This window comes from Phyllostomus hastatus, unplaced genomic scaffold, assembly GCF_019186645.2.
Source record: "Phyllostomus hastatus isolate PE091 unplaced genomic scaffold, TTU_PhHast_1.1 phas_scaffold_501, whole genome shotgun sequence".
NCBI classification, from domain to species: domain Eukaryota; kingdom Metazoa; phylum Chordata; class Mammalia; order Chiroptera; family Phyllostomidae; genus Phyllostomus; species Phyllostomus hastatus.
This window is the reverse complement of record NW_025334033.1, coordinates 19,696,132-19,718,647: the sequence shown is the minus strand read 5'-3', so window position 1 is coordinate 19,718,647 and position 22,516 is coordinate 19,696,132. Positions and strand designations below refer to the sequence as shown.

The 22,516-nt window shown below is 36.1% G+C and overlaps 1 protein-coding gene across 5 annotated transcripts in view; it reads right to left on the bottom strand.

The window, feature by feature from the left end:
- UNC13C (unc-13 homolog C) overlaps positions 1-22,516 on the bottom strand; it is a 505,027-nt gene that overhangs the window by 464,943 nt on the left and 17,568 nt on the right. For all 5 annotated transcript variants that reach the window (XM_045822765.1, XM_045822762.1, XM_045822764.1 and 2 more), the window contains one exon: positions 6,094-9,338. In XM_045822765.1, coding sequence (XP_045678721.1) covers positions 6,094-9,085 — 2,992 coding nt within the window. In that variant the 5' untranslated portion in view covers positions 9,086-9,338. The remainder of the gene's footprint in view (positions 1-6,093; positions 9,339-22,516) is intronic.

Genomic DNA, 22,516 nt, shown 5'->3' with positions numbered 1-22,516 from the left:
TAATCAATATTTCTACAGCTGCTGACACCAAATTGGCTGACTTTGAAAGCACAATTTATTCCTGTGCTTAAATGCATGAGCCATGCCCTCTCATGGCAAGCCTGGCTACCCTTCAATGGAATGTCATAGAGGCAGCATCAGACTCTGGACTCTGTCAGATGTTTATCAGATTCCATCAACACTCTTGTCTCTCTGAGCTTCATTTGTGATGTGGAGCTAATATTACCTTCTTCCCAAGATTATAGTGAGCTTTAAATATGCACTTAAATTTTCTAGACCTAGATCTGATAGGAAAGCATTAAATATGTGTTGATTTCTCTTCCTTACTCTTAGTTGTATTTCACACCAGAGTATACCTTAAGATCTTCGGCTCCACTTGGAAATAATCTTCTATACAAACCACCATTACTTATCTCCCCTCTCAAATGATTTATAAACACACATGTGCTTTGGGTCTTGGTCCTTTCCCCTAGAAGAATTACACCCTTGGGCCTTTTGGGCTTTATGCCTAGCAAAAAACAGAGATCCTAGAGATGTTGCTGCTTCTAAGGGCCCTCAGCTACTTTAGCCCTCACAGGTCCCCTCTCTAGATCATAGCCTCTTTTAAATATAAAAATAAATATGACTATAAAATATCAAGACAATATTTTACAGGCAATTCTAGAGTATATAGAAACAAACAAGACTAAGCCAAGAGTTTATGGCTGTGTGCTGCATTTGAATAGAACATTTTACAAATTGGTTGCCTTCTACTGTTACTAGTAGTGTTCTACTTGTTTTGAAAAAATATGTAATAATAATAATATAATAATAAACCTCAAACTTTCAAAAACAGATAAAACTTGGAATATGGGGGATGAGGAGGATTTATTTATGAGTGAAATAATGCACTGAGTGGTTCATACGGCAGAATCTCCAAGAACTTTTGAAATAGGTGCTTTCTAAAATTTCCAAATTACAAACACCTTTTAGGGGAGAAGGTACACACCCCATCACTCCTGACCTAGGCTCTCTGCAGGTGAGACCCAGATACACTGTGAGGTTTGAGAAGAAATTCTTGATAGATTTGGGCCATCAAGGTCTAAACAGTTAAAATATTTATTCTTCTTAAACATTAAGCCTGGAATTTAAGTAAATTCAACTAGGTTCTTAAAGATGTGTAAGTTGTATCATTATAGAAAGAATAGCTAGCCTTCTTAAAGATGTGAGACAAAGGGGGCAGGGGAAGTCATGTTTTCACTGCCAATTATGTTTTACTTATTGTATTATAATTTATAATAAAAATATCCTTTTAATTGAAAGAAATAAAACTAAAGTTTATTTAATTCTAAATGTTTTCTGCCTTATATGGAACTAGATAGCCCAGCAACTTTACAGAGGAATCTAGCATTTATTTATCTATTTGACAACTATTTAACAAAGAATTACTCTATAACAGGTACTGGGGCAGGCTCTGGCATTATAATAGCAGCAGAATGAAAAATTCACTCATTGATGTAGCAATCTAGCCTAGTGAGATCTATAATAATCAAATAATCATATACCTAAATGTAAATTTACAACCATGAAAGGTGCTGTGAGCAAAAAGGACTTGGAATTGACCTAGAATTCATGAGTTCCTAACTCTCCTAAACTGGATTGAATACATTGGTCCAGTAATTCTATATCAAGGAATTTATCTTACATACATGCTATCTTATTTTATCAAAGTTAGATGATGGGGTTGCATTGTCTGTGAGTTTGTAAGAAATTTAACTGTTTGACAATAGGAAACCAAGCCAAAAAAATTATGCAGTAACTATATAGAACAAATATTTGCATCATTAAAAATGTAGTAGATAATAAAATGAAATATTTAACTATTTATTACATAAAAAACTCATATTGCAAAACAACATGAATAGGTGACAGGTTAATACCTCTTACATGTTAAAAGGAAAAAATAAAGGAGTAGGTATGTATTTATGTATACATAAATACATGTATTTATGTATTTCTGTATACACAGAGTTTGGAATAAATTATCTTTCTCTGAATAATAAAAAGAGCTATCTATTTTATTTTTCACTTTGGAATTTTTAGCATTTTGTTTTGTTATATTTTTATTTATATATGTGTAGCAGTGGTGGTGATTGTTTTATTCACAAAGGCAACTATAATTCATCAATAACATAAAATTTTGGATACATATCCCTGGGCTCCATTACATGACAATTATAAAATCAAAATGGTCAGTGATGGAATCCTAATATTTGTAACTTTACACTACTGCTATGGGAACAGAAATCACTGTACTATCAAGAGTTCCTTAGATGATGTAGCAACCTCTCAGATTGGGAACCACCAGAATAAGTTTTCACATTCAAGTTCATATTCTAATTAGGAACCAAAATATTTCCACAAGTTCTCTAACTATTCGGAAAAAAAAATGTACACCATGGTAAAAATACTACTAGTTATGCTAATTGCAGATGTCACAGTCTTTTTTGGAATCTACAGAAGCCTGGAAATGACATTTGAAGAGAAAACAAGGTTTTTGTTCTTCTGCTAGAAAAATTCACTTCAAATACATCATCCTTCAAGCAGCTAATTGTATAGTATTAATCAGGCTCTACAGGTCTTAATTTATAAGAACAAGATTTGAAATAGAAAAACTGAGAATTAACTATTTCATATCAAAACTTCCTCAGTGCTTTTCATATTATTAATAATTTCATGAAAATCCTTTAGTTGAAATAAACCCCATGGTCAATTCCTCTTCCACATTATGTTTCCCTACCATAGAATATGAGTAAAACAATATTTGAAGTAGGTAAGCATATGGCTGCTTGAAATAACCAAAATAACCATTCATTTGATTTAGATCCACACTTTACTAGCTGTATGACATTAAGTTACATAAATTTTGGGTGTCTCAGTTTACTTCCCTATAAAATGAGATAGTGAATGGAATCAAATTCATAGTGGTTTTGTAAGAAGTGAAGGAATAAAACAGATAAACTGTTTGGAGAATTCCTGGTATATAGTAGTGATCAATAATATGATTTTATTTCTAATCTCACTTCTGAACTCTCAATATATAAAGTCATAGTCTTAACAATTAAGGCCACAGTTTAGATTCATCTTTGACTTCAGAGCTTGGACCTTTTATTTAGTATCCTGCTTCCCTTGATTCAGACATTCATCCAACACATATTATCTCTGTGCTAACTCTGGATGAAGCATCAGTCTAGGCATGAGGCATCTGAAAGGATGAAAAAGACAAGACCACTTTCCTCTAGATTAGAGTTGTGTAGAGAAAAAAAAAGTGCATAAATTCTCATTACATAAGATAGAAGACCATGCCATCAGAGGCAGGTATATGGGAATTCAGAAGAGACAATAGTTCATTTCAGTTGATAGGAGGTACAGGGCTGGAGGTGGGAGTCAGACAGTCACCACCATGGTGTGGGGTTCAGGCCAGCTATACAAAAGGTACCATTAGGCAGGGTCCAGTAACAAGGGAGGAATATGACTTCATGGGGTTTCTGGCTACACACACTCTAAGTCTCTGTCCCTAAAGGCATGCTGTTCAAGGGAACAAATCTCTCTGTACATAAACATCTGGGTCTTTAAAATTCCTCTTTACCATGCCCCTGAAGATAAAAGTTGAAATAAATAATTTAAATATCTGATCTTATAATTCCATAAGCTATGTCAGCATCCCATGCTGTTTACAGCAAGAGCTCTGTGGTCCGACTTGCAAGGTTAGGAATGGAGAAAAGACAGCACTGCTCCCAAATAGTGACTGGAGAGTCATGGCGAGAAAACTATGTTGGCACTTACCCAAATCCCAGTAAGCAGATGGCCATGAGCACAAAATCTATCATGACAATTGGCGCCTCATTGGGATGCAATGAGCAAAGAAGGGGACTGAAAATGCCCTTTTTTGGCTGCCCTTCCTCCTGAGGCATATTGGTGGCACAGGAGGGGGACAACTGCTTCACTGCTGCCAAGGGGAGAAAAGATGGCCTTTAAAATCTAGGCTACTGCAGCCTCCTGGGTAGTCAATCTGGTGCCTTTCAAGCAACCATAGAACTTCTTAAAGATGTGTGTCTGATTTCCTCCAGGATAGATGGTATCCAACAGATTCCATTCAAAGCTGGCTCACAAGATAACAAGCCAAGTTTCAAGACAGTGGATGAGTCTGAGTTTTCTGTAGCCAGGCCTAGTGTGTCAAATAAATGGTACAAGATTGTTTTACTCATTTTAGAATTCTTAAGCTGCTGATATATGGATAACCAGTGCATTGTGTTTTCTAAGGATAAGCGGCAGTGGGATAACTAGGGCTGTTACCTGGTTTGAAGGGTCTTTGCCAGCAAAGAAACCTACTTTCCGGATGTTTGCTAATTTGGAATTTTAAGAAAGCTGATGAAGATCATTTTTTTTCTGAATCATATAGTCTTTTTGTGTTTATAATATTGGCTAACACTTCATATATCTTAACCAATTGGCATTAAAACTTGTATAGGTTACATCACAACAGACACATGCACACACTGCTTAGTCTTCATATGCCTTTGAGTAGACTTTTCTGAATCCACAGTAAATAAAATACAATGTTAAACTGCTGGCCTAGAAACTATGCCAAGAAACTATCAACTAAGTTTTAGTAATAGGATATCTATTAAAAGTCACTCTCAAATAAAGTAGCCATTATTCCAATATGAACTTTACATAAAATTTTCACTACTTTGCATTTTGAAACAAGTTTTAAAAATAGTTTGAACTCAACCTTGAAAAAATAAACACAGCCAACACACCCAACATCCCCTTGACTTATATTGTTCTTTAAACAGGTTACATAGAACGTGCTGTTTTACATAGACGGATTTTTAGAGCAGAGAACCCTGATTGTCATTTCAATTCTCTTAGTGCCTACAACAGTTTAACAATAAAGATATCTGATTATTCACCCAAATTAACCAGAAAATGGCCAGTTTTGAGAAGTATCTAATCACAACTTTGGTCAAAACAAAGAAGCTATAATCAGTTACTGGCTGAAGAAATTATGACACTATTTCATGATAGCAAATAACACTTGGTTACATAAATATATACCTTTATGAAATATTATGTAGGGTAAATATTTTAATTAAAGATGAAAAGGTCTTAATCAAGGAAAAAGTAATAATATATAATTCATTAAAATTGAGATTATATCAAACTATCTCAAAGATATAAGGTGTATGCATGCAAATAAAATAATTGGTAAGGGATTAAGGTAAATGCAGATGAATTTTGATTAAGAAATGAAAAGTCAACATAGTTTGTAATTATATGCAGCTACATTTCAAAAGAGTGTGATCAGAGATTGTTCACACTCAAGACATCAAGTAAAATTTTAGGTAAGGTACTCCTTTCATTTCCATAATGGCAAGAGACATCTACTCTACTCCTTAGGAGGAAATCTCTCAACTCTACCACCTTACTGAGTAATAGAGTTAACTGTGGTTTCTCAGGCATGGCCTAGAGTTGGGTCTATTATACTCCCTCAGCTGCATTAGTAGAATGTAAGGGAGGCTATGGTTCTCCATAGGACTGGTTAAGGTTGGCTGTGAAGATCCAGCTCTTTACATTGGCATGCCCTAAAGTGTGGGTTTGATGGGACAAGGAATGGTAAACTTAGGGGTCTATCTTTCCCAATTCTTAAGATTATCTATACCATTCTCCCCAATGCTGTAAACATAAGAGCACCAACAAAAGGACCCCAGGATGTTCTTTGATTTCAATCATCCTTTCCTTGATAACTGATGCCACAAAGCTGTTAATATGAAATGGGGCTTATGTATAATCCTGGCAAAGAAATTTTGATCCACAGAGTGTACAGTTCATTTCAGTATGACCTGTTTGAAAACACTTTGATTTTAAATCATCAATCCCAATTCATTAGGAGAGCTCTCTGAGTAAAATAATATCCTTCTCAATATAAACATGCATATTCCTTGCCAATAAATTCTTCTTCCCACTTATAAACACAAATCATGCTCTAAAGAATCACTACCCAATGTTAAAACACAGTTAGCTCATAAGGTATCATTTAAACATGAGTACCTCCAGCCAGGATCTTCTCTTCCAATTCTGCCATTTGCTTCTTGTAGGCTTTAAAAGCTGCTTCTTTGAAAGAGGGACGGACCCTCTTTGGCTTTGTGATTTCCATGGGCTGTTCAGGGATATTTTGGTTTTCATCCTCTTTTATTTCCATTTCATGTAATGTTTCATTTAAAGGTTCCAATCCTCCTTCACTAACCACGTCATCTGCCTGCCCATCATAACCCTCATCTTGTGGGGTTTCATAAGGTGTTTCATAAGGAGAGTGATCGTATTCCTGCATTGGCTCATCTGTTTCCGTAATACTAGTCCTGTTTTCTAGCTTAGCGAGAACTTGTTCCATCACTTCAACATAATCTGTTTCATTATCTGCCACTGGTTCACTATAGTCCTCTTCATCTTCCGCTTTGTAGTAATAAGGTTCTGTGTAAACATCAGAGTCCAGGGTGGTACTTGATTCATTTGCAGTTGATTGGGATAATGTCCGAAATCTCCCCATTAAGGAAGAGCCACTGTCCTCATAGCCACTGAGACTCTGTGTGCTTTTGTTCCACACCACTTCTAAGGCAGATTTAGCCCGCTGTAGTGTAGATCCAAATTTTGGGAAGCTGAAAGCCTTATCAGAAAGGTCAATGCTTAATCGACTATGCCAAGATTTCGGTGGGGCATCCTCTGAATCATCACTTTGCAATTCACTTTGACTTCGATACATAATGGACAATTGGTTTTGATTTTGGCACAACTCATTAGAATTAGCTTCCTGATAAGAGCCATACTGGCCAACCCACTGGCCTTGTGGTTCGTTATCCAACCCAGGGCACGGAGATGAGTTGTCATCTTGGGTTAAATCACAGCTCTCAGAGTCATCCTGAAGGTCACTGTGGCACTTTCCCAACTCTTCCTGTTCTTTATTGTAAACATCTAGTTGTTGATCAGATAGACTGTTTGTGTCATAGTCAAAAGCTTCCTGAGTGGATGAATCCAAACCTAAATCAGCTCCTTGTTCTACTTGATTCCATTCCTTCCATGGAGAAAGATCCTCATGTAAAGAGAGCTGAGAATCACTGTAATGACTTTGGTCTCCAGATGCACAGACCATGCCATTACTCATCCCACTATCCACAGTTTCCGTGTTCCCAATTTCACTCTGCCCTTGGACATCCTGAACAGCCCCATCCAAAAGTAAATCCTGGGGACTGTCATACAGCGTAGGCATGCCCTCCTGCCTCCTCTGCCAAAGTTCCCGGTCTGAAGATGACAGGAGGGAGCTTCCATTAGTTCTAGTGAAAAACTGATTTTCTGAAAAATCCTCCGAGTAAGATTGACATAGTTTGGAAAAATCTGATTCAGAACGGCTAAGTTTTGCTGTAAAAAAATCACTCTGTGAATGCCAGAGGGGTGTTGCATCTCCATAATGGGTTGTGGTTTGTTTATCCAAGGTATCTGATTCTGGCAATCGTGAGGAAATTTTATCATCATCTGATTTATTTGAAATCCGGCTGCTACTAGCAGTTTTATTTTTGGCTCTAGCATTGTGTGATTTTGAACTTGACTTGGAAATACTTCCCTTTGTTGGAAACTCTGACTTGGAAAGCATAGCGTAACTGTTTTGATTGAGGTCAGATTCCAGCTCTCCATCACTGTCATCGGGTAACTGCCAATTGTTCTTCTTGATTTTGGGCTCTGGAGTAGACAGCTTTATATCCATGCTCTCATATGTCTGGGAGGACGGTATCCCTCTCTCTTTTTTTTCTCTGATGTCATGAGTGAGAATATCTGTCGATATTCCAATACCTGTTCCTTTGAGTTTATATGATTTTTTTAAGACAGAATCCCTTTGCTTAGGGGTTTCAAAGTACACCAGTATGGGTCGAGGCTTTGCATTTGGGCAGTCCCTTTGGTGCCCTATTCTCTGAGCAAATTCAATTTTAATAGCACTTGGTGCATCTGAAAAGCCCATTTTATCTATTAGAATTTGATACACCACAATTTCAACATATTCAAATCTTTCTTCAGGCACATTTAAAAATCTCAAGCTTGCCTTGCTACCCATATGACCTAAGTGTTTAATATAATCATGGATGTCTCTGGTTTCCCTCCGAGACTGGACAAACCCTGTACGTAGCTGTTCAATTTCACTTTGTACAACCTCCACACTGCTGGAGATCTCATCAATGGAATGCTTGAGAGCATTGACATGCCCTCGAAGCTCAGAAAGTTCTGTCTCAATCTGACTTATTCCCTGAAGTTCCTTAAAGATCATTTCCATGACATCGTGTGTTTGGCTAATACAGCCAGAAGAACTGAATCCTGGCTCCAGGGAATTTGTCTTCGGGTTTCGGGCAGTTCTGTCCAAAGATTTGCTTCTTATTCCCCAGGTTTTCTTCATTGTGCTCAACTCTGAATCTGAGGAGACACAGTCTTGACTCTTTTTCCATTTCCTCAGTTTACGTAAAGCTCCTAGTTTTAAGCTATGCAGAGTGCGTTCCCCATCAGAGCTGCCCTCAGAAGGAGCCAGGCTGCTTGAACTCTTTCGATTGCGTCTAACCGGCATTGCGTGTGTTGGCTGCGCCTGGTTTTCTGCACTACTCCTTAGTTCACTGAGTGATTCTGAGTAGGAACTCTCAATTGAAGATAACTCTTGAGCAAGATCTTCATTATCACTGCTGGTTACATTAACAGTTTTCTGCAGGCCATTGGCAATAGCTACTCGGTAACTGAATGTTGGTGAGAGGGAAAACTCTTTGTTAGCTTCGTCTTCTTCAGTGGGTAAGTTGCGAATGGATGAACACTTAGCAATTTTCTTTACAGTACTTTTCAAGGTATTAGAAAATTTGGGGGTTTTGGTCTGGCCAAGGGTAGGAAAGTCTTGATCCTTTTTCTGCTGACGATTCTCTTTTTTTTTGGTTGTATTTCCCAATTTCTTTGTAAACATTCCTTTGCAAAGCTTATGTATGTAAGGTAAAATCAGCCTCTTGAAAAGATTAGCCACCATGGAGAGCAATTAGTACAAGATTCTCTACTCCAAAAACATAAACCAGCTATCAGGATGAAAACTGGTAAATCCAAGGCAAGCATCACTGTTCAGATGTTCTGAATAATTGAAAATAGCAGGAAGGGCAGCCGTGGCTCTGCCGGTGTTACTGTCCTGTGAACACCAGAAGCAAAGCTCCATTTATGAAAGACATTCTCTCTTGCAGGAGTGATTTTATGAATTTCTCTCATTTCCACATGACTTCATGTAGTGTCTACAAAAAAGCAATGTTAAAATGAATTATCAGAATTTATTCTAAATTTATCCCATTTCTAACATTTCCAAACTATTCACAATAAACAGTGTGTGAAAAATTGCAGAGGGGCAGGGGAATATGTGAATTTCAATACACAGTTACTTTTGAAACAACTATAGAGCAAATCAGCACCAATAACTATGTTTAAATTATAATTTTTTAAAAATTATTTATGGGTGGATACAATTGAAATGGAAATAAAAGATAATAATGATTATTTTCTAAATAGTCATTTAGAAAAGGTTGTGTAAGATTACAAATTCTAAAAGCTAAATTAACTTTATGATGCTATCATTCCTCCATTATTTTATTTCCTTAGTTGTATTTACTTAGAAACACATAAGCATTTAAATTTAAATGTATTCCTCCAACCCCAGACATTTAAAATTTATCAAATTAATCTTATCCATGTAAGTAAGACCTTTTCTTATTCAAGTAATCTTTTACTTTTCTAGGTATTCAATGATTGGAAATTTCCTAAGTAATGATTAAAGTAATCCAAGTAAGACATATTTCATATGATGAAGTAAATACCAAGAGAAAATACATCTTTTACAGCTATCAAATTTGTCAATAGAGTATAGTGGGTTGAAAATCAAATAGATGGTTATATCAAATTAGGTATTACAACAAGAATAAATCCAATAGGAACATATATTTGAAAATGCAGATAATATATTGAAGTTCTGAGAGGACATGACTTGAGAGAGCAGAACCATCCTAATAAAGCAAGGCAGGTTTGTTATAGATGGCAGAAAACTCATCCCCAGGGTTAGGACTGTGAGTAGACTTAGAGTATTAAATCACACACACACAAACACACACACAAAACTGTGCCACACCCTGGCCAGGTAGCTTGGGTGGTTAGAGCATTGTTCCAATATTTCTAGGTCATGGGTTAAATTCCTGGTCAGGGAATGTACAAGAATAAATGCATAAATAAGTGGAATAACTAATTGATGTTTTTCTCTCCCTGAAGAAAGAAAGAAAGAAAGAAAGAAAGAAAGAAAGAAAGAAAAGAAATGGTACCACAAATAAAATGCTTCTACAGAGAATCAAGAATTAGTTAGATATAATTTATTTCATGATAGAAACAGAAGTAGAGAAGGAGGAGGACAAAGAAGAAGAAGTTTATATTAATTTTCCTGGTTCACTAGTACTCTGTGACTTTATGTGGTTTTATTGAAATAAAATCTTGTTAAATTTAACTTACTATTTTACTGTTGAACTATATCACAGAATAATGATAAGAGCCAAAAAACTTTGTTGACATTGGACAATATATTTGAGTAGATAAATAATCTACTTAATTCTTTAAAGATACATCATAAACTGCATGTTGTTTTAGGAGCCTACTAACTCTTTTATCAGCTCCCTTCACTTGAAAATCTGCTTGCCACTTCCCTTCAGTCAGGTTCTGCAGGGACTTTGGGACCACATGCTCTGGCCAGGAGCCAAGCTTCAGGACAGACAGGGCAATGTAAATGAGAAAGGGAAGAAAAAGATAAAGGAGAGAAAGAGACTGACTGCAAAGAAGTCCATGTCTTCTGGTTTCATAAACTGTCAGAGACCAGTTCCTCTTGTGTGAAACAATTTGGTGTTCATTCACACCTACAAGTTTGGACCTGTTTTCTACTAATTTAAGTGTCAAGGAATTGACTCCTGATTAAAATTAAAAAAATATTTACTGTACCCCTACATGACCTCTCCTTGTGAAGAAAAGACTTTAGAAGCTTAAGTAGCAATAGGGTAAATAAATTACTTTAAAACCAACTTTGGTTGTTTAAACTGTTCTAATTACAAATCACTTAATCCACAATCTGGGGCCTCCCAAATCTAAAAACAAGTATCTTTTTGTTTAAATGAAAGCAAGTTTGTCAATGCCTCTGATATTTTTATGAAATTATGTCTAGACTTTCTGACTTTTATTACTAGTTCAAAACTATTGTTTATGCAATAATTGTTGAAAAATTTTTTGAGCAAAATAATTTAACCTGAACTTAAGTCTTGCCTCAAAAAACACAAGCCCAAGGGCATACATCCACTGTTGCACATACTAATTCACTTGCTCTATATTCCACTCACATAAAATGATTTGTTATTCACTAAGGGCTCCATGCTCTTTCACAGCTCAGTAACTTTTCTGTTCTCTCTACCTAAAATATCATTCATATCCAGCACTCCTTGTCTGTAAAAGTTGTGTTTAAATTCCAAAATCATTTGCCCTGTGAAGATTTCACCAACCACCCAAACTGATCCTTTCTCCTTGTCTACCACACTCTCCCACAACCTAGTTCACAGGCAATTCAAATTCTGTATTATAATCTCATTTCTGTCTCCGTCTGCTGGACTATGTCCCCTTACAGGTAAAAACTATAACTTGCCCAGTTTTAAACATCCTTTCCAGCATAAATAATAAACACTCAAGAAATATTTACAGAAGAATTGGTCCAAAGGGTACAAAGTTACAGTTATGCAAGATGCATAAATCTGAGCAATCTACTTTATATCTTAGTGCCTATAGTTAATAATAACAACACTGTATTATAGACTTAAAGATTTTGCTAAAAGGGTAGATTTTATGTTAAGTATTCATATCACAAGATAATAAAGCAAGAAGGAAAGGCAGGAGGACTTTGGGGATAATGGATATATTTATGGCATAGACTATAGTGATGGTTTCACTGATGTATACTTATCTCCAAAATAATTTTTTAAAAGTTAAAAGAATTGGCCCATAGCCACTTACTAAATATCTTCACCGGGTTGACCTATTAAACTCCATCTAAAACCTAGTCATTTTCCTTAATTAATCTCAATTAACATCATAATAATTATCTGTTTACCCAAGACATATACCCAGGAATGATTCCTGGGTTACTCTAGATTGATATCATTCTAGATTCATATGGTCCCTCCCATATCCACACTCAATGTATGTCACCTCATCCTACTGGTTCATAACTCCATAATTCTCATCTGGACCATTATAGTTGCATCTTATCTGGTCTCCCTAACCCTTAACTCTAATTTGGCCCCTCTCCAAAATCTTAAAATCTTCCTCTCTGAAATTAGTATATTCTTAAAGAGATATAAATTCTCCTACTTAAAACACTGCCTATCTCAGCAGGCTAATTTCCCACCATTCCTGCGAGGACATCTGCCCCAACCATGTTGAGGTGGCAACAGTTCCCTGATGACCATATCGTTGCCTCACCAACCTGTCTTTTTTCATGCTGTTCCTTCTGCCTCCATTCCCTTCATGAATATCTCTAGGACACTTATATACATATTTCTTAGGTGAGATTTCAGGCTTTTGAAAAGAGATATTTGAGAGAGATTAAAATATGAGACTCTTATTATAGGAAACCTTAGTAATAACATGTATTATTTACTATGTGCCAAGCACTGTGTATATAATTTTTTTAAATTTACCTGATTTATTTCACTCCCATAATAGTTGTGTGAAATAAGTATTATTATTTTCCAGATAAGGAAACTGAGGTTTCAAGGTTTTTGTAAACTTGATTTAGATCATGCAATTAACAAACAATGTAACCTTGATTCCAAGCCCCAGATTTGAATTGCCAGTATATAAACCCTGAAACTATTATTCATGCTGAATGGAGAAGAAAATATTTTTGCAGGCATATTAGCAAATTTATTTTGTTAGAGAGCTACTTAATGTAACTGTAAAAGTACCCTGCTAAAAGAAATGATGAACTTTTAAGCAATCAGCAATTTATTGTTTAAATCATCACCAGAATTAAGGTAAAGCATTTTCAAATCAATAAACAAGTTTAGCTTTTTACCAAATATAGGAAAGTAGGTAAACTGGGTATTTATGTGTACATTTGCAAGAAAGAGACAGAAGACAAGGAGATGTGATTTTGTGTAGTCCTACTAGGTCACGGCCCCTAGGCCTGCCCTCTCTATTTAAGCCTGGTGCTTACCTTACAGTCTATGACACTGATTTACTTGATTCCCACCTTTGACCTATGAATCTCATGTATATTATCTGATTTTATGACATTATATTTATTATTGTGTTTAATCCCTACCCTGACCTCATAAGGTAATCTCACTCTTAACTGCTCCTTATTTGAGTTTGTACTAAGAATCCTGGACTATGTTAGGATGATAATTAATCCCCCACCAGAACATAGCAAGAAAGTCTCTACTTTTCATTAACACAGCATCTCAGCAGTACATAACTTATACTAAATAACTGATGGTTTATTTTTTCCCCCCAAATAAATAAAAGAGCCTTAGTCAGTGTGGTTCCGTTGATTGGAGCATCAGCCTATGAACCAAAGGGTCATGGGCTCAATCCCAGTCAGGGAAAAATAAATGAAATACATAAACATGGTTCCCTAAATATCTGTTCAATGGTAAATTCCTGGTGATTTGGGAAGCAGCTGACAGAAACTCCCCATCAGGCAGGAAGGAAGAGCTGTCTCGGCAGAGAGGAAGCAAACCTAACAAAGTGCAAGGACAGTTCCTCTGAGCAAGAATGCCCTCGTGGAAAACACTGGTCATGTTATCTCATAAGCAGGATTTTTAATGAACAACAAGGGAGAAAACCAGGGTAGCTGGAGATGGAACCAAAAGCTACTGAGGAGCCTTAAGGACTGACAAGAGGGAGGAGCAGAGAAGGTGGAACAAAGCAGGTGATGAAAACATAAAGTGATGTTAAAGATGAAGTTTTAAAAAGTATCTTCTAGAATTTCATATTGGGTAAATTCAGATTTATACCTGTGTTATATCTTGTTTTCATATGAAAGAGTAAAAGGACAGTATATATAATAAAACTGATGGTCACAGGGACGACTGTGACAATGAAAATTGCTGGAACACAGTAACATGAAATGATGTTCTTGTGAACTATTGATTTTTTGCCTTATGTTTAGGCAAAAATAATAAACCAATACATATTATTTTTCCAATAAAAATGATCAAACCAGAAAGTGATTTAAGAAGTTTATCCTAAGCTAAAAAATTATTTTAAAAAATAATGACCCATTTTCTCAAGAATGAAAGCCATATGATGTATGTCCTTTTTATTCTAGCTAATCACTTAATTTGTGAATTCCTTCATTCAGCTACAGCCCATCTATATTTTTTACTCACTGCCATTGCTGCTCTTTGGTTTGGGAATAAACAATGGCATCTAGTACTAATATTGCTACAAGCACTTTGAAATCTACAGAGTATTTTTTGTGTATTTAGTCATAGGATCTTCACGGTAAGCTTGTAAGTGTATTATCTCCAGTTGTGGTTATGGACAGTGAGTCTCATAGATGCTAATATAGTTGCCAGGGTCTCCTGACTGCAAAGCTTGGTTCTCCTGACTCCAAACTTTGGTTCCTTCACTATAATATTTTACATTCTCCTTACTCTAGACCTCTAATGTTGCAATAGTGTACTGGTTCCCTAATGTAATGTTTTCTATCATTCCAAACCATCCCATGAACTGATTTCCATTTAATCTTCCTTAAATGTCGTTTTTCTCTTATTGATCTCCTACTAAAGGCTATTGCACACCCTTTCCTCTGAGCCACTTCATGGTTCCATGGATCTACTAAGCTTATTTTTTCATGTTTTTTTCTGTACTTGTTCTTCACTCTGCCTATAATGTTCCCTATTAATCTGGTCTCAATCATTATGAACAGACCAATACTAATCTTTTCCACAAAATCTTCTTTAACTACTCAGTCATCATTTTTTCTATAGTTCTTATACTTAGGATAATGATATTTATCCTTTAATTATTACTCTAAACTATAAAATAGTCTTTGCACATGTTATTCCATTTTTTAATGTCTATTATATGCCAGACATTTTCTTGAGTGTTCTCTATAGATTAATACATTAATGTTTGATAGTAATCTCTATGGTAGGTACTGTTATTAATCCTTTACAGATGAAGAAACAGAACCTAAGTAACTAGCCCAAAGCTGCACAGCTGGGAAGAGATGCAGCTAGAATTGTTACCCAAAGTAACTGGCTTCAGAGTCCATTACACTAAATAAATCTATAACAAAAATTATGAATATTGCTGGCAAATTGGTACATTGATTAGATATCCAAACATCTAATTAATAAAATCTAAAGAGCTCTGAACCTTCAGTGTCTCAATAAAAATGTGTTCACAGAGTTTTTTTTTATATAGGTGATTAGGTACTGATAACTCATTTTGCTCAGTTTTATTACTTCTACCTGTCCAAAAATTAACTCTAACACTAAGAGCACATCCTTAAAAGCAATACAGTGGGTTAATAATTAGTGACAATTTCAGACTAACTTCTAACTCACAATAAACACATGAAAATGTGTTCTACAGTATTAATTTAATTATTGGGAAAATGCAAATTAAAAAACAAAATGAGGTAACATTTCATATAGATAAAAATAGCTAAGATGTAAAAAGACTGACTAAACCAAATGCTGGAGAGGCTGTGGAACAACTAGAATTTCATACATTACAGAGGACAATGCAAAAGAATATACTCACTTGAGAAACTTTTGACACTTTCATAGGGAGTTAAACCTACAATTACACTATGACCTAGCAATTATATTCCTAAGTATTTACCCAAGAAAAATCAAGGCATATTTTCTCAAACAAACTTGTATAAGGATTTCTATGATGCTTTATTAATCATATACCCCAAATGGGGAAGTATCCATCAGGAAAAAAGTGCATACACAAATTACAGTATATTAAAATAATGGAACATTAATCAGAAATATAAAAAACAATGGAACACTATTACACATGAATCTCAAAAACATTATGGAGAGCAAAAGAAGTCAGAAACAAATGAGTAAATAGTTTATGATTCCATTTATATGAATTTCAAATACAAATCTGAAAAGTTGTTGTATATGAAGGGTGGGGACTGACTTGAAGGAGACATGAGAAAAATTTCTGGGGTGATAGAAATGTTCCAGATCTTAATTGGGGTAGTAGATATGTTTAACTTTGAAATTCTTCAAATTGTAAATCTAAGACCTGTCCATTTCACTGTTTATAATCTTATTTCAATCAAATAATATATAAATAAAAATGTAACATGGACTTTGATAATGGAATTAGCACATGAGAAGCAATTTCCTGGGATGGTGGGAACTGGTTTACTTGGTTGTCATACAGAAATTAGGTCTTCTTTTAATTGCCTATTTAGTGCAATTTCAGAGTTTTAGTGCAGCACACAGAGTTAAGTGCTGACCAATACACTCAAAATCACAGAGGTCTAATCAGAAAGATAATATAGTTAGGGAATAAAGGTTCCTTTGATATTCAACCTCATCACAAAGGCCCGGCCTCAATTCTCATATCCATTTGGAAACCCTCTAGCTGACACAGAACAGCCCGTTTGATTAAGGACAGAATGAAGTTGTTCAGAGGTTCCCTGACATCCAACTGGAACAATTACAATAGTATTCAGAAAGATACTTGTTTCAGTGCTGTATGTTCACTAAGACACAAGAATCTCTTCTTTCCAGGGCCACATATCCTCCTGTGCTCTTATTGAATCACAACCTCTAAGGTAATGCTCCACAAATTATCTCTTATCTTGATCACATCTTAAGTCTCTTTCTTTCCACAGGGTCCATCCAACCTAAGCAACAAGCATGTTCACATCTTACCTTATTATAAATGAAAAGCAAACAAACAAGACAGCATTCGGTTTTCCTTCAATGTTGTCAGCTTCTCCGGCTCTGTACCTTTCATCTAACTCTTCTGAAGCATAGAGAAAACTTCTGTCCGTATTATCTCATGAGCCTTTTCATGTTCAACTGCTTGGTGTCTGGTTCCAAGTCCAGGAGTGTACTAAAATTTCTCTTATTTGACGTATGAATAATACTTGTATAAAACTGTAATCTTCCCCAACATACCTGCTTTATCTGAAACTATTAACCATGTTTCCATTCTTTAAGTCATTCTGTATACCTCCATGCCAACATGGCCTACCCAAGCCTCTCTCTGGACACAGCTATTTTGACTCTAGTGGTCATGTGATAGAAACTGGGCCAATCAAGTTTTCTTTCTTGGGAATTAGAAGTTGGAATGTGGAGACTGTCAGATCTTTTTAGACATTTCAACAAGAAACCAACACAAAGTTCTGACATGAACAATCAACTTTGAACTTTGTAAAAATTTAGCAGTGAAAAGATATTTTCAAAAAATAAAAAGAGTGCAACTTCCGGCCAATGTGGAGGCATAGGTAGATATGCTTTGCCTCCTTGCACAACCAATAAAAGGACAACAACAAATTTAAAAACAAAAAACAACTAGAACCGCCAGAAAATTGAACCACATGGAAGTCCAACAACCAAGGAGTTAAAGAAGAAACATTCATCCAGACTAGTAGGAGGGCAGCTGGGGAGGAAGGGCCTGATTGGGTGAGGTGGTACTGGTGGAGTAGGCGGTCCCACATTTGTGTGCAGATAAACCGGAAGGAACAGATGAGGAGCCAGACAGACAACAAAACGTAGGGTTCCAGTGCAGGGAAAGAAAGTCTCAAAACATCTAGCTGTAAAAATCTGTGGTGGTTGTGGAGCAGGAGAAACTCCCAACCTCATAACAGAGTTTGTTAGAGAGACCCACAGAGTCCTAGAATGTACAAAAGCCCACCCACCCAGGAATCAACACTAGCAGGGCCCAATTTGCTGTGGGTAGTGGGAGAAGTGACTGAAAGCCTGCCAAGAGCCGAGCAAGAGGTATTGTTCCCTCTCAGACCCCTCCCCCACATATAGCACCACAACACAGTAACATGGGTTGCCCTGCCCTGGCAAATACCTAAGGCTGTACCCCTTACAACATAACAGGCATGCAGAGACAAAAAAAAAAAAATGGACCAAATGAAAGATTAGATCAAAGCTTCAAAAAATAGAACTAAGCAATGAAGAGACAGCCAACCTATCAGATGCAGGGTTCAAAACACTGGTAATTGGGATGCTCACAGGAATGATTGAGTCTGGTTACAAAATAAAGGAAGAAATGAAGGCTATGCAAAGTGAAATAAAGGAAAATATACAGGGAGCCAACAGTGAAGGTAAGGAAACCAGGACTCAAATAAATGATTTGGAGCAGAAGGAAGAAATAAAATTTCAATCAGAACAGAATGCAGAAATAAGAGTTCCAAAAAATGGGGAGAGGTTTAGGAACCTCTGGGACAACTTTAAATGTTCCATCATCTGAATTATGGGAATGCCAGAAGGAGAAGAGGAAGAGCAAGAAATTGAAAACTTATTTGAAAATATAAAGAAGGAGAACTTCCCCAACCTGGCAAAGGAAATAGACTTCCAGGAAGTCAGGAAGCTCAGAAAGTCCCAAAGAAGTTGGACCCAAGGAAGCACACACTAAGGTACATCATAATTATATTACCACATTACCCAAGACTAAAGGTAAGGAGAGAATCTTAAAAGCAGCAAGAGAAAAAGAGAAAAGGAGACAGTTACCTACAAAGGATTTCCCATAAGACTATTAGCTGAGTCTCAAAGGAAACCTTGCCCCCCTGGCTGGCATAGCTCAGTGGATTGAGCACAGGCTGCAAACCAAAGTGTCACAGGTTCGATTCCCAGTCAGGGTACAAGACTGGGTTGCAGGCAATGACCCCCAGCAACCGCACATTGATGTTTCTCTCTCTCTCTCTCTTTCTCCCTCCATTCCTTCTCTAAAAATAAATAAAAATAATAAAAATTATTTTAAAAAAAGAAAGAAAACTTGCAGGCAAGGAAGGATGGAAAGAAGTATTCAAAGTCATGAAAGGCAAGGACCTACATCCAAGATTACTCTATCTATCAAAGCTATCATTTAAAATGGAAGGGTAGATAAAGTACCTCCCAGACAAGGTCAAGTTAAGGGAGTTTGTCATCACCAAGACCTTATTATATGAAATGTTAAAGGGATTTTTCTAAGAAAAAGAAGATCAAAAACTGTGAAGAGTAAAATGACAACAAACTCACAACTATCAATAACTGAACCTAAAAAAAGAAAAAAACTAAGCAAACAACTAGAACGGGAACAGAATCACAGAAATGGAGATCACATGGAGGGTTGTCAGTGGGGAGGGGGCAAGAATGGGGAAAAGGTACAGGGAATAAAAAGCATAAATGGTAGGTACAAAATAGACAGGGGGAGGTTAAGAATAGTATAGGAAATGTAGAAGCCAAAGAACTTATATGTATGACCCATGGACATGAACTAAGGAGGGGGGTGGGTAATGCATGTGGGAGGGGAGTGCAGGGAATTGGGGAATAAAGAGGAGAAAATAAATGGGACAACTGTAGTAGTAGGATAATCAATAAAATATATTTTTAAAAAATTAAATTAAATTAATTTAAAAAATAAAAAGAGTACAGACATGGGGTCAAAAACAGAAATAAAACACATGGGCACTGAGGGAGTAGATAACTTAGTTTCTAATTGCTCTCTAGGCCTAGGCCTGGGGCCATCATTACTTTTGTCTAATTACGGTGAGATATCAGGTTAAGTAAGTGTTCTTTAGAAACAAGTCCTAACAAGATCTTTCACTGGCCTTTATTCTTTTCAGACTTTGTTTTCTCCCTTTTCTTCTAACTGCCAAATATATATATCCTCATCTGGCTCCTTTTCTTTCTGCTAATTCTTATTTGTGTTTTGACCAGCTTTGTCAGAATGGCCATTATCATTGCAAATTTAATATTTCAAGTTCATGTTCACTGAGTTTCTTATGCAGTATTTATTAACAAAACAAACATTCTCTTATTTATACAGACTAGAACTCCAGGTACACCACTGATTCCTCTATTGCTTTGTCCCAAATTTATCTTATTTATCTTTATTTAACTTTACAATTTCTCTCACTTTCTATTCCAGAGCTAACATGTTTCTTCAGACCCTCATCAAGGTTCACTTGAGGTCATTATCTTCTTGTAGAAAAGAAAATTTACAAAAAATTAAACATTTTTATGTAGGTACTAAAATATACCAATCATTTTATTTTATATATGAAAGAAATATTACTTAATCCTTGGCACTGACTTTTACACTTTATTGTTGATATGACTTCCTAGCTGTCCTCACCTCACGGGGTATGCATCACTCTAGATGGGTCTTTGTTCTGTAGTCAAAGTGAGAATTCAAAATTTTAATGAATTTTGTGCAGCATGGCAACAGACCAAAACTTAGATGCTTACATAATTAGTATCCTCCCTCCCCTTTTTTTTAGAGTATTAGATCTAGCACAATTCTTCTCACACAATGGAACTTCATGTGATTCTAACTCTTGGGTGAAAGTCAATTACTTATGCTTTGAAGCATGCAAGCAAAATTGGAGTGATGCTTATTACTAAAATTATAATTAATGTCTCACTAAACAGAGTTGCAATTTCATCCTTTTCCTGTATCACAAGGTGCTTTTAAAGAAATTATTTTAAAATGCCTAAGAGCAAGACATATTTTAACTTTTTCAGTGAAGATGGAACACATTCTATATAATGATAAGTAATACATGCTCCCTGCAAAAGATTCAAATATTGAGGTTAGTTATTTAAAGAATTCTGGTATTTTTATTATGGAATACTAAATTATATATGTAAAGCCTCTTTCCCTAACAACTAAACATGCTTAATGTCAGCCAGTTCTTACCTCAAAGGGCATCTGGGAATAAAGAATCATAACAAATGCATTTGTAACTTGATCTAGGGTAAGTCTAGGTGCTGTTGTAATTGAAATAAAACAGAAAGTAATTAAGAAAACTATATAAAATGTTTATATCTCTAATAATCACAGAGGCAAAAATATCTATGTATCTAAATTCAACTTTTCCAAAGCCCCTTCTCACAGAAGAAAACCTCTACCTCCCTCCCCCCTCAAAAAAAACACATTAAGATTCAGGCTCTGGTTGCACCTGTGTTTGTTACCCACCGTCCCAACTTAGCCCAGACCCTTTACTTAGGCTCTGAATTACAGCTAGAAAATAAAGACCCAGAAGAGTGCCGTGGGGCACTAGAAAGACTATTTTTGATACCCAGGAACCACAATCTGTTCATTAAAAAAATTTTTTTTAAATAATTTTTAAAAAGTAATGAGTGAATAAGCCCTCTAAATATACTTCTGTGCCTTAGAAAGAAGAAGGACATAAAAGGAGTATCCCAGAGAGCACACCCATTCTGTATACCCTTAATTAGGACCAATGTAATTTCAATGATAATATTTACATTTCAGCCTCCCATCCAAGTCTATCCTCAGAATCAATGCAAAATATCGTGTGGCATAGCTATGGTGTGCCACACAGATGCCCCCTTCAGGACTAAGTCACTCATCCCTCCAACTGCTGAGAGTGTTATATTTATTGCCAAAAACACATAGTTAAGTCACTCTGAGAACAACCCCAACGGGGTTATTTCCCTCCTCTGGAACAGCCCACATTCAATGACTAATTCATGTAGGTGTTCCAATGCCTAGCACTGTTGATTTAATACAGGGCCATCCCAGCACCAGAGCTTCCTGTAAGATTGGCTGTGGCTTCTGTTTCAAATGCATTGCACTTCAGCTTCCTCCTCTACCCAATCCAAGAGAAGTTCTGTACATATATTTGTTTTATAGTCTGTTTCCCAGGAAATGGACTTAAGAAAGTTGGTATCAAGAGAGCCCTGAGGAAGTGACTCTCAGCTGAGATATTTTATCTGGATTCTCTCTGTTGGACTAGCTATGAGAACATAATCACTGATTCTAGATGGAAACTGATTTCCTGTGGTATGCTATAGCAGTCCAACTGTTAAAATATTCACTAAGGCAGAATGGGGTGGGATACCAGTAGAAGTGAATTAATTCATGCATATAATGCCTCGTGGTATTTGATAGGTTTAGAAGAGGAAGGGATTAGCTGGGGCCTCTTGAGGCAGTGCACAAAGACAATGAAAAACTAAGACTGATTAATCTTCAATTTATGGATAAGTATGAAGACAAAAGAGATCCATGTCATCGGAAAAACAAATTCTCACCTCTTATAGCAAATGCAGAAAAAGCTGAGCACCACACCCAGGAATTAAGTATAAGAGTGGCAGATCTCCAAAGAAGATTTCTCAATTTAGATAGGTTGACTATGCCAAGATCAGGCCTTAACAGGGAAAAATATGGGATT